Source organism: Nelumbo lutea, chromosome 1 (assembly GCF_056320005.1).
Source record: "Nelumbo lutea isolate HS-2025 chromosome 1, American lotus-T2T, whole genome shotgun sequence".
NCBI classification, from domain to species: domain Eukaryota; kingdom Viridiplantae; phylum Streptophyta; class Magnoliopsida; order Proteales; family Nelumbonaceae; genus Nelumbo; species Nelumbo lutea.
Genome location: NC_142684.1, coordinates 124,208,176 through 124,221,863, shown reverse-complemented (window position 1 = coordinate 124,221,863; position 13,688 = coordinate 124,208,176). Strand labels below are relative to the sequence as shown.

The following is a 13,688-nucleotide window of genomic DNA, read 5'->3' as shown; positions in this document are numbered from 1 at the left end:
CTCTTCAAACTCGAGTTTCTCATGGTATCAGAGCCACGGTTCGTTCGACTTTCACACCGCCTTAGAGCCTGGAATATTCAATCTTCTCTGACCTCTATTCATGGAGCAGATCGCTGAAGAGTTTGTAGAACTCTATTTGCTTTTGATTGTCAAAGCTGGTGGCTGCGATATTTGATTATTTCGGATCATTGCTCGTTCGAGCTTCTCTAACCTCTGTTCGTGGAGCAGATCGCTGAAGAGTTTGCAAAACTCTATTTGCTTTCGATTGTCAAAGCTGGTGGCTGCGATATTTGATTTTTCTCAGATCATTGCTCGTGAAGAAAATCTTTGAGGATTCTGTAGGGTTCTCTTTACGACAGTCAGTCAAAGCCGGTATTTGTTCTTTGCTGAAATCAAGAAGGAAGTGGAGACATCTTGCTTTGGCCGATCGATCATGGTGGATGGAAGAGAGAAGCAGAATGGAGGTGAGGGCGGAAGTAGAAAGGTAGAACTATATCTCAGCCCACGGACGATTCACCGGAGTTGGAAGGCTGGTGGACTATAAACTCGATGCTGGTTTCATGGATCCTCAACACGATAGAACCAAGCCTACGCTCTACAATCACGTACATGGAGGCTGTGAAGGACCTGTGGGATGACATCAAAGAACAGTTTTCAGTGGGCAATGGGCCAAGAATTCAGCAACTCAAGGTAGATCTTGCGACCAGCAAACAGGTCAGTCTCCCAGTCGTAACATATTATGGCAAACTGAAGCAAATCTGGGAAGAACTTGCTAATTATGAGCAAATTCTGACATGCGTCTGTGCGGGCTGCAACAGCAACATCATTGCAAAACTAGAGAAGAGACGAGAAGAAGAAAGAGTCCATCAGTTTTTGATGGGCTTGGATGACTTAGTATATGGAATAGTGCGCTCCAATATTCTGGGCACCGATCCGCTGCCAAACATGAACAAAGCCTATGCCATGGTGATACAAGAGGAGCGGCTGAGAACCATGACCCGCGGAAAAGAAGAAAGAAAAGAGGCGATGAGCTTTGCTGTGCAAGCATAACGTGGCACAAAAAGAATGGGACATGATACAAAAGAGAAATCTGGAGTGTGCACAAACTGCGGACGAACAGGAAATGAGGCTGAGAGTTACTTCCAACTTATCGGCTACCCGGACTGGTGGGGAGACTGGTCGAGATCTACTAGGAGTGGGAAAGCTCGAGGCCGAGGAACACAAGGTAAATCTGGTCGTGGATGTGGAGGCGGACATAGAACAAATGTTGCACAAGCGGTGGGGAAAACTTCTGAACCGACCCACGCGACAAAGGGAGATCGCACTACATTCGGTGCATTGACTAATGAACAGTGGTCCAATTTTCTTAATCTGTTGAATTCTTGCAAACCCAGCACAAACGAGAAGTTGACAGGTATGAATTGGATAATTGATGCAGGAGCTTTGCACCATATGACAAGAAACCTAAACCACTAGCGTAATACCGAGACCGTGACCGGTTGTCAGGTTGGATTTCCCAATGGAAAGCATGTCATGGCAATAAAGAAAGGGATCATCATTTTGAATGAGCACATGAAGCTTACTGATGTGCTTTATGTTCCTCGTTTGAATTGTAACCTGATATCTGTGTCGCAATTATTAGAAGAGTCAAATTGTAATATCCAATTCACTAATAAGTTTTGTGTTATACAGGACCACACTTCGATGATGTCATGGCAATTATTAGAAGAGTCAAATTGTAATATCCAATTCACTAATAAGTTTTGTGTTATACAGGACCACACTTCGAGGTGCATTGACTAATGAACAGTGGTCCACTTTTCTTAATCTGTTGAATTCTTGCAAACCCAGCACAAACGAGAAGTTGACAGGTATGAATTGGATAATTGATGCAGGAGCTTCGCACCATATGACAGGAAACCTAAACCACTAGCGTAATATCGAGACCGTGACCGGTTGTCAGGTTGGATTTCCCAATGGAAAGCATGTCATGGCAATAAAAAAAGGGATCATCATTTTGAATGAGCACATGAAGCTTACTGATGTGTTTCATGTTCCTCGTTTGAATTGTAACCTGATATCTGTGTCGCAATTATTAGAAGAGTCAAATTGTAATATCCAATTCACTAATAAGTTTTGTGTTATACAGGACCACACTTCGAGGATAGTGATTGGTGCGGGTGAACTACACAGAGGGCTCTACTGCTTCAAATGTGCGTGCTCAAGCAAGGTTCACAAAGCAAAGGTTGAAGCATCATACGAGTTATGGCACAAGAGAATGGGTCATCCTTCTGAGAAAGTAATTAAACTTCTTCCTTATTTGAACATTAGATGTGATAGTGGAAATAGGATATGTGGTGTTTGTTCAAAAGCCAAACAGACAAGAGGTACATTTGATTCTAGTGAAAACAATGCTAAAGGGACTTTCGATTTGATTCATTGTGAATTATGGGGTCCGTACTCGGTACGGGCGTCTTGTGGTGCCACGTATTTTTTGACTGTTGTTGATGACTTCTTACGAGCCGTTTGGATATTCTTACTTAATGACAAAAGTGAAGTAGGCAAAACACTGCGGAACTTCTTCACTATCGTTAAACACCAATATGAAAAATTGGTGAAGATAGTTAGAAGCGACAATGGTACTGAATTTATTTGCTTGAAGGAATATTTCTCTAAGCAAGGTATAATATATCAGACCTCATGTGTTGAAACACCGCAGCAAAATGGACGCGTCGAGAGAAAGCATAGACATATACTAAATGTTGCCAGAGCTCTTAGATTCCAGGCCAATCTCCCTATTGAGTTTTGGAGAGAATGTGTTATGACAGCTAGCTATCTGATCAACAGGACCCCCTCCACTCTCCTATTGGGTAAATCACCGTATGAGATGTTGTATGGGCAGAAACCAAGCTACAAACATATACACACATTTGGGTGTTTGTGTTATGCACGAAGCCTGAATCGGACCAGGGACAAATTTGCCAGTAGAGCCAGATGTTGTGTCTTTGTGGGATACCCCTTTGGCAAGAAGGGATGGAGAGTTTATGACTTAGAAAATAATGAATACTTTGTTTCTAGGGATGTGGTGTTTTCAGAAACTGAGTTTCCTTATGCTATTGAAGAAAAACAAGTTGAACGCAAACCCGATGATGGTAATCTTGCTTATAACCAAGAGGAGACTGAAGAGTATGGCGAAGAAGATAGTGAGAGAGGAAGGGGTAATGGTACTCTTGAGATCATAAGAGAGACAGACCAAGGCAACAAGTGTGAAAATAATGAAGAGGAGCATGAAGTAAGGGGGGTTCTATGGAAGAAACGAATGTAGGGAATGAGCAACTTGGACGAGGCCATAGAGAGAAGCATCCTTCCACCCGTCTCAAGGATTACGTCATACATACCACATGGTGTTCCAACCACAGTCTGAGCCCTTCTGCCAGTTCATCTCGCCAATCTCACTCCTTAGGTACTCCCTATCCTATAACACATTATGTGAATTGTGAAAAATTCTCTTTGCGACACCGCTCTTTCTTAGTAGCTGTCACAGCTAATCATGAGCCCCAAAGCTATTCAGAAGCTATCAAGGACTCTCATTGGAGAGAGGCAATGAGAAAGGAAATTGAAGCCTTAGAAAACAACAGAGCCTGGATAGTGGTGGACTTGCCACCAGGGAAAAAGGCTCTTGGAAGTAAATGGGTCTACAAGATAAAGTACTACTCAGATGGCACAATAGAGAGGTACATGGCACGTTTGGTGATATTCGGAAACAAACAGGTTGAAGGGATAGACAACAATGAAACATTTGCACCTGTGGCAAAGATGGTTACAGTCCATACATTCCTTGCAGTGGTTGCGGCCAAAAACTGGGAACTGCATCAGATGGATGTGTAGAATGCGTTCCTTCACGGAGATCTGCAAGAAGAAGTGTATATGAAGATGCCCCCTGGATTTGCTTCGAGACAACCTGGGAAGGTGTGCAAGGTGCACAAGTCGCTTTATGGTTTGAAGCAGGCCCCTCGTTGCTGGTTTGTTAAACTAACAACAACCTTGAAACAGTATGGCTTTACTCAGTCAGAATCTGATTACTCCTTGTTTACACTTCGACGGAAGTAGGAACAATTGAATATCTTGGTGCATGTGGACAATCTTGTCATCTCTGGAAATAATGGCAATGCCATATGGAGATTCAAGAAGTATCTGAGCCAATGCTTCCACATGAAAGACTTGGAAGCTTTGAAGTATTTTTTAGGAGTGGAGGTCGCCAGAAGCCAGAAAGGTATTGTCCTTTGTCAGCGGAAATATGCTTTGGATATCATATCAGAAACTGGATTGCTAGGATCTAAGCAAGCTGGACTTCCCCTGGAACAAAATCATAAACTAGCTCTAGCAGATGGTCCTCTGATGATGAAACTAGAGAGTTATAGGAGGCTTGTGGGTCGTTTAATTTTCTTAACCATTACTCGTCCTGAATTGTCCTACTATGTACATGTGCTTGCTCAATTTATGCAGAACCCCCGTGAAGAACACTTGGAGGCGGCTTTACGTGTGGTGTGATATTTGAAAGGTAACCCGGGACAGGGAATTTTCCTTCCGGCTGACAGTGATCTTCGATTGTATGCTTACTGTGATTCTGGCTGGGCCGGGTGTCCATTGACACGACGCTCTCTCACTGGATACTTTGTATTATTGGGATAAGCATCTATCTCGTGGAAGACAAAGAAGCAGCTTACAGTATCCAGATCATCGGCTGAGGCGGAATATAGGTCTATGGCAACAACTGCATGTGAATTGAAATGGTTAAAAGGGTTGTTGCATTCGTTAGGAGTTGGTCATCCTGATCATATGCGATTACACTGTGATAGTCAAGCAGCCTTGCATATCGTTGCGAATCCGGTCTTCCATGAGAGGACTAAACACATTGAAGTAGACTGTCACTTTGTCCGCAATGAAATTCAAAATGGGAATATACGGCCTTCTTACGTCAAGACTTTCGAGCAACTTGTTGATATGTTTACGAAGGCCCTGGGCAGGCAACCATTCAAGCATCTTCTTGCCAAGTTGGGCATTTCCCATTTACATGCTCCAACTTGAGGGGGGGTGTTAAGCCCGCGCCTTCTTAGCGTAACCTTATCTCTTTGCCTTATCTCTTGTTGTATGAGTCCTATCTGGTGTATGTATTTAGTTGTTCTTGCTTTGGTTTTCATTATTCATTTAGGAGTTTGTATCCTAATCACAAGAGGGAGCTAACTCTACATCTGTGTGTGTATATATATATATATATATCTTGTAATGATCAGCACAGAAGATATAGAAAGAAAATCTTTCCCTTCAAACTAGAATTTCTCAGCTAGAGCTGACAAACCTAAACCAACCCAACCTGATAGCATAAACTTCACATCAACGCCCCACAATGCCCACAGCACATCCGGACCTTGCATTGGAAATATATATAGATGTCTCATCATCTCCCATACATATCATTGGAAGATGTTCTTAATACAAGACCGGAATGTGCTGTGGGACATTGTGCGGCGCCCCCCTATTGGGCGCTGATGTGAAGTCGATTACATACTTTGTAAAACTATCATATTATCACGTATAATGTATCACTGAACACGTAATTTATTATTAAATTACAGATTAAAAGTACTCAGTGAATTATGATCGAATCACATCGGGTCAAAACTGATTATCACAATTACAAAACTGATTCTACACTTTTTCATATTGGGTGACCTGGACCAGATCTGACCTCTTGACACTTTGACAGTACTATGCCCATCAGACCAGCCTGCTGCATGTGCATTAAGGCTGTTTTTAGTTTTCTATCAGACCAAACATGTTACATGGCCCAATTGGAGTGGATTTGCTTGTCGTTATGTTAATGAAAATCCACCAATAATTAACAGTGAGCTGTATCTTGCATCGTCAAATAAGAATTTCAGTATCTGTTTGATTTACAATCGGAATTGAAATCGGAATGGTCTAGTTTGTTTGGATCATACAGGAATTGAATTGAAAAAAGTTGGAATAGAAATTCAATTCCAAATAAGGGAGAGAGAATGATCATTCTCTCAAATGGAAGAATGTCATTCCATTAGAAATAGAAATAAAATTTCAATTATATTTAACTAAATAGTTAAATATAATTTAACTAAATAGTTAAATAATTAACTAAAAATTAACTAAATAAAATTTCAATTATATTTAACTAAATAGTTAAAATCAGAATGACCCATTCCAATTTCAATTCAACCCCTATTCATATAAACCAAACGGATCCTTAGATTTCTAGTAAAACAAGTTATTCACACGCTCATTGCATCATGGACTTGGCCGGGCCTAGCACATTATATGTAAGTTGTACAAAGCCAGTCCATGTTGAGCCTGGACTTGGGACTGTGGGCTCTAAGCAAATTTTATCATGCATATCCCTATATAACCTATTGATTACATAATAACAAATATATATAGTCCATCATTACCTTCAAAAAGGAAAAAATATATATAGCCCATCATTTGTTCATGTATTTAACGCGGTCGTATGTAACTTTTTTTTGGTAAAACAAAAAGATCTTATGAGCTAATTGATGGTAAAGAAAAAAGATAATCGATGTTTATATGGATCAGCCTAGTCTAAGAACAACTATTATTACCGGGGTAATAATGGGCCAGATAAGGCTCCAATGATTGAAATGTCAGCCCTGTCTCGGTTGGGGCTTTCACCCCACAGTTTAAAAAACATATCAAGTATAATATATAATATAAATTTACATATTATTACATCTTATCATAATATTTATATACAATCTATGTTGCCAGGAAAAACATGATAATGGAAGAGCTTTTTCCCATGATTTTTTATAAGTACCATCCGATTATTTATCACTTTTATTATACCTGTTCATTGGTTATAATATACATATGTGTATATCTACATAAATATTTTGCGTCAGGCTGGGTTATATATAAATAGAGGTGTAAATTGGGTCATGCCACTCATAGTTTGGCATGATTTTGCACCGATTTGGTCTAGTGTATGGCCTATTCTGGCCCAAGGCTCGACCCATGGCACAACATGGGCCCATGTGGGCTTGGACCAACGGGTTTCAAAAAGATCATTGTGTTTGAGGTCGAGACGTTTCCATCACATTTATTGGATTCCCAACGAATCCAGGGTTGTTCACCATTGCTTTGGTTCAATCTTAATTCCTGAGGAAGAATATGATGAACACTGTTTCGAAAGATAATTTTGACATTTTCAAAAATTTTTAATTGCACATGTCATCACATGATACACATAACTGGTGGCTGGTTAATATTGGGTACTGAATTGACACTGTTTTAAAAGTTCAGATACTAAATTGTCATATTTTAAAGTTCGGGGATCAAAGTGACACTAGACCTAAAGTATAAGATACTAATAAGTAATTTCCCAATAACTAATTATATATGGTACCTACCTTACAAAGCCAAGAATCCAAGCATGAAAGCCCTCCCTTTTTTGGGTAATCAGCATGAAAACCCTCCCAAAAGAGTCTCAATTTGCTATGAATACATTGATGGCAATGTGAGACATGATTATGATAGGTGAATTGAATAGCCAGTGTTTCTGTACACATGATACCCACATGTGGATATAACCTGCATTTATAAGGAACATTGGCATGTTCACTTGTGATTAGTTTACTTGGCCCATTATGCACGAGTGCATTTGCAGCATAAGAGAGATATGCCAATGCCAAAAGTATTAGATAATCTTCCATTATCGGCGGCAATTTTTAACCCAACCTACCCATTTATTAGCGGGTTGGGTCGTAACTTTTAATACTGGGTTCTTAGTGGGTGGATCAACTCAATAACAAAATCTTAAATGGTTTGGGCAGGTTGGGTCATGGGTGTTCAACGGGTATCTATCAATTAAGGATTCTAGTTTTTCATCATTTGTTATATCTTAGAGAGATATCTCAACAAATTTCTCTTCCTCTACGAGCTGCAAGTCTCCTCCTCTACAACTCTGAAATCTGAGGGCAACAAGTCTCCTCCTCCTCTACAACTTTCAGATCGGAGGGCGTTAAGTCTCCTCCTCTACATATTTGAGATCTGAGGGCGATAAGTCTTCTCCTCTCTCTCTCTCTCTCTCTCTCTCTCTCTCTCTCTCTCTCTTTGGACTAGAACCCTAATCTAATGGTAGTTAGACATGTAAACGGGCAGCCCATGCAAAGTGTGGGTCGTGCTGTGCTGGCCCGCGGGCCGTCCCGGGCCGTGTCGCCCCCAGGTATAACTTGGGGGGTCGGCCCGGCACGGCCCATGTCCTAGGCCCGTGGGCCAAACCTTGGACCAGGTCAAGCCGTGCATTGGGCCAAAGATATTTATTTAAAATAATTGACAAAAACTTCAAAATATAATTTTATATGAATTTTGATGTATAAAATTGCTTATATATATAATAATTAAATAAATTAGTATAATAAAATTAAAAAAAATACTTATTTTATTAATATATTATTATATGATTATAATTTATATAATATTATATAAAAATATATAAAATATATATAAATAATATATATGGGTCGGGCTGCGGGCTGGCGCATGGGTCGCAGGCAACACAACTTGCTCAGTCGTGCTGTGCCGTGCCAGCTTGTGGACCTAAGACCCTAGGCCTAGCACGGCCCGTGGACTATCGTACCAAGCCATGCCGGGCCGTGGACGACACAACTCATTTTACACCTCTAATGGCAGTAATATTAATTCGGAAGAAGATTGATTGTTGAAGGAAGAGAAACCATCATTTGATCGGTTAGGGTTTTTTCTTGGATTGCCTCCGTTCAACTGTTCTTTTTTTTAGGGAAGAGGTTCATTGGAATCTGGAATCAATAGTATTAAGGTGTGTGTGCAATGGGACTACTGTTATTGTTTTCTAGATATCTAAACAACCAGTATCCTTATATACGATGAAAGGCATTTTGCCCAACGGTGATTTTTCTACAAATTTCTGTAATTTTCCAATAGCTATTTATATTGTCTGTAATTTCTATTATATTTCTTCACTCTCTATGTTTTTCTATGACTTTTTATATCATTCTCAAATTCCTATTCTTTTTTTCTGCAATTTCTAGTGTTTCTTTGTTTTTGTAATTTCTGTTATTTTTCTTCATTTTCTATGTTTTTCTATAATTTTTATTATATAATTATGCAATTTCAGTTTTTTTGTAATTTTCTACTTTTTCGAAATTTTTATGTAATTTCTATTAATTTTATGTATTTTTGTGTTTTTGTTTAATTTCTATTTTATTTCTTGCAATTTCTATTATTTTTGTGTAATTTTCATTATTTTATCTAAATGGGTAGGGTTGGGTTCAGGTGGGTTTGGGTTGAACCCAACCCATTTAATTCTATCTAATTTGGTCATTAATGGGTTGACGGGTTAGATGGGTTGGATTGAAACTCAACCCAAATCGAACCCAACACAACCCGCCCAATTGCCACATCTACCCAAAGCACCTGAGTTTGAAGAAGGAAAACATGATTCATCAATAATATATTTTCTCCTCTTATATAGGGATGACAACGGGGTGGATTTTGTAAATTCAAGATATACTCACCTCCCAACCCATATGTTCTCCAAAGCCTGTAGTGGGTTGGATTTTCAAAATCCAAACTTTCACTAGACATGAAAATGCAAAACCTTTCCTGACCATACCCTTCCCGCATTTGAGTATGGGGCGAGTTGTGTTGGCAGGTAAGCTCCAAAACCTGTATGTATTTTCTTATTATTTGTTGTCACATATAAAAGCAATAAATAAATGAAATAACATAAAAAAATGTCAAATTTTCTAATTATTTTATTAAAACATGTGGAAAATATGTAAACTATCAATTATCCTTCACATAAAATTCAAAATATTATTAAATACAATACCTACATAAAATTCATATCACGTCCAACCATATGCGGGCTGGGGAGGGTTGCGTTTATCCAAATGCATACATTACCTTATCCATTTCATGGGTTGTAAAATCTCAAATACCATATACCCACCTTAAAATTCGTTTTTAATACAAAAAGAGAGAATAGGGGCGGATATCCACTAGGTTGTTAGGAGCACAAGAGGATCTCAAAATTAATTATGTAAATCTATAGAATTGAAGAAGGAAACAAATGAAAAAGTTGCTGAAAAATAAGAAAATGAAGAAGCAAACCATTGCACACGGAGATTTTAACGCAGAAAACCCTTTCGAAAATGTGAAGAGAAAAACCACAGGTCATTGGTCTAGAAAACTTCCAATATTCCTTTCAATGGTGGGATTACAATTTCTCTTATTTCTCCAGAGGATAAACCTCAACAAAGAAATAAAATCCCTTTCTTCTCTATTATATAGTATGATCTTTGCGTTCGCTTGTTCACACTAATTTCAATAGTTTTCTGGTCAATATGAACTTTCTCAAGCTGCACCTCTTTCTCTTACCTTACAATCTTTTATACTTGCTATATATTCAATTTCTATGGTTGATATAGCTATACATTTTTTCAACTTAGACTTCTATGACATTGTTTTCCTCCTGCAAATGTAAATAGATGGCATGATGTAGACTTTCTAGAGTCAATATCTCTAGCCATATCAGCATCTGTGAACCCTACCAACATGGATTTATCACCACCAAAAGCATAAACACTCACCTCTGATGAGCTTCATAAGTGTTTGAGGATTCATTTTATTGCTGGCCAATGTTCTTTGCCTAGATTTGCAAGAAACTTGATGGCCATACCAACAAATACATAATATCCAGCCTCGCACAAATCATCGCATACATAAGATTTCCTATGGCTAACTGAATCTTCATTTCTTCTCTTTATTTCTCATTCTTTGGGCTCTGATAGTGACTTGCCAAAAGAACACTTTGTCAATGTAACTTTTGTTGGGAAGAAACTAAATTTATCTACAAACTATTTCTCTCCCAAAAATAAAAACTTGTAGATATTCAGCTATCACAATTCCAAACAAGATATCAACAAAAACAATCATAAGCCAAGCAAAGAGAGACACACACGATATTTAACGTGGAAAACCCCTCCAATGTGAAGGGTAAAAACCACGGGGCCAAAGAGACCCAACCAAAAATCTCCACTAATAACTTGAGTTAACAATTACAGCAACTCAAACACCACAATATGCTTACAAACTTAGAGCAAATATAGATTCTCAAACATACAAACGAGAATACCAAAAGCGGTGAAAAATAACAGTCAAAAAAACTCACAAACGCGGCTACTGTTCAGGCCACAACATGGAGACCTTCACTACTCCAAATCAGATCTCCACCGTTCCGATCGTAGGTCTATGAGTTTCGAACAATCTCACCAAATTTCAGCCAAATCGAACCACAAATGACCCTTGATCAGAATAATTGATGAAGACTGCCGCGAAATGTTTTCTTTTCCCGAACAACTACGAGTTACTTCTGTTCAACCTCAAATAACCGGCGATTCAGAGCTCCGATCAACGATCCGACCGTTCAGAATGAAGAAAAATGAGTTATCCACTTACTGTCCAAATTTCTACTCGATCGGACGGTGGATCAGAAAGTTCCGGCCGTTTGATGAACTCTGCACACTGAGAAATCTGCACAGTATTTCGATTTCTCTCTTTTCCTCTCTCTCTTCAACACGCCGCGCGCAAAAGAAAATCTAACCCTAGTTTTTGTTTTTCTTTTTTTTTTTTTTGGAAAAAAAAAACTGTTGGCTGAAGGAGAGTGGGCTATAATATGGGTCGATATCCCATAATGGGCTGTGCCCAACAATTCTCCCCCTCCAGCCCATGAGAGAAGGGAGACACTTCAAAAAAGGCAACTATGCAAATTTAAGGCCGGCTGCTCCGGCACACAGTTCAAGCTTCTCTCGAGGCACCACTTTTGTCATCATGTCAGCAGCATTTTTGTCAGTGTGAATCTTTTCAAGTTCAATCAACTTGGAGTTCAAAACATCTCGAATCCAACGATATCTTACATCAATATGCTTCGATCTATTATGAAGTGTCGGATTCTTACCAAGATGAATAGCACTCTGACTATCACAATATAAGACATACCTCTTTTGAGTGAAACCAAGTTCATGCAACACACTTCTGCAACCTAGACTATCAGGCCACAGCTCCCTCTGCAAAGGTAATCAAATAACCAGAAGTAGACTTTCTAGAATCAACATCCCCAGCCATGTCTGAATTTGTAAAACTACAAAGAATAGGTTTCCCAATTCCAAAACAGAGTTTTAAACTAGAAGTACCCCAGAGATATCTCAATATCTACTTCACAGCAGTCCAATGTTCTCTACCTGGATTTGATAGAAAACAACTAACAACACTAACTGCATGAGCTATATCAGGCCTTGTGCAAACCATTGCATACATTAAACTTCCTACTGTAGATGCATAAGGAATACGTTGCATTTCTCCTTTTTCTTTATCACTAGAAGGAGCTTGTCTGGTACTAAGCTTAAAGTGTAAAGCAAGATGTGTACTTACCACTTTAGCCTTATTCATATGAAATCGCTGAAGTATTTTCTCAATATACTTCTCTTGAGATAACCACAACTTCTTGGCCTCTCTGTCACGAGTAATCTGCATGCCAAGTATATGTCTTGCTGGTCCCAAGTCTTTCATTGCAAAAGACTTACTAAGCTCATTTTTCAACCTGTCAATTCTAAAACAGTGATGACCAACAATCAACATGTCATCGATATAGAGCAATAAAATGATGAAGTCATTATCAAAAAACATCTGCACAAAAACACAATGGTCTGAGGTTGTCTTATTAAATCCCTGTTGAATCATAACAAACTCAAACTTCTTGTACATTGTCTCGGGGCTTGTTTCAACCCATATAGACTTTTCTTCAATCTGCAGACATAGTCTTTTTTACCCTTCACCACGAAGTTGCTCCATGTAAATTTCCTCCTCTAAATCACCGTGAAGGAAAGCAATTTTTACATCCATCTGCTCAACCTTTAAATCAAGACTAGCTGCCAAACCAAGAACAACTCAGATAGAAGACATTTTGACAACAGGTGAGAAAATCTCCTCAAAGTCAATTCCCTTTTTCTAACGATAGCTTTGACAACTAATCTAGCTTTGTATCGTGGATTAGAAGTATTCTCCTCAGTCTTTAACCTGTAAACCCACCGATTTTGCAAAGCTTTCCTGTCCTTAGGCAACTTGACCAGCTCAAAAGTATGGTTGTCAACCAAAGATTTCATCTCATCATTCATAACGGCAACCCATTCTTTCTTGTGCTTAGACTCCATAACCTCTTTGTAGCAATCAGGTTCTCCCCCATCAGTGAGAAGCACATATTCATTAGACGAATAGCGAGTAGAGGGAATATGCTGTCTAGAAGACCTTCTAAGTGGGGCAACAGGTTCACCAATAACACCACTGGTAGAAGCATCAATATCATCAGCAACATCATCATCATTATCTTCAACCAAATCATCATGAATATGATTCTGGCCATCATCATTATTACCAAACTCAGCTACACTGGGCGTATGTGTCTCAGGAACTGGATTAAGATCAACCAATCCATCTGTACTTGAAGACTCTGATTTCTTCGCCTTATCAATATCCTCATTGGTCTGATCCTCCATAAAAATAACATCACGACTTCTTACAAGCTTCTTTTCAACTGGATC

The 13,688-nt window shown here is 39.0% G+C and overlaps 1 protein-coding gene across 1 annotated transcript; it reads left to right on the top strand.

Moving 5' to 3' along the window:
* The first annotated feature begins 609 nt into the window (after positions 1 to 609).
* On the top strand, positions 610 to 1,050 carry LOC148877313 (uncharacterized). The gene has a single exon (XM_088969490.1). The coding sequence runs from the start codon at positions 610 to 612 to the stop codon at positions 1,048 to 1,050; it is 441 nt and encodes a 146-aa protein (XP_088825616.1).
* Positions 1,051 to 13,688: the final 12,638 nt, after the last annotated feature.

Bases quoted from the DNA above. Each gene is read 5' to 3' on its own strand.
- LOC148877313 (XM_088969490.1), top strand. From the start codon at position 610: ATGGAGGCTGTGAAGGACCTGTGGGATGACATCAAAGAACAGTTTTCA.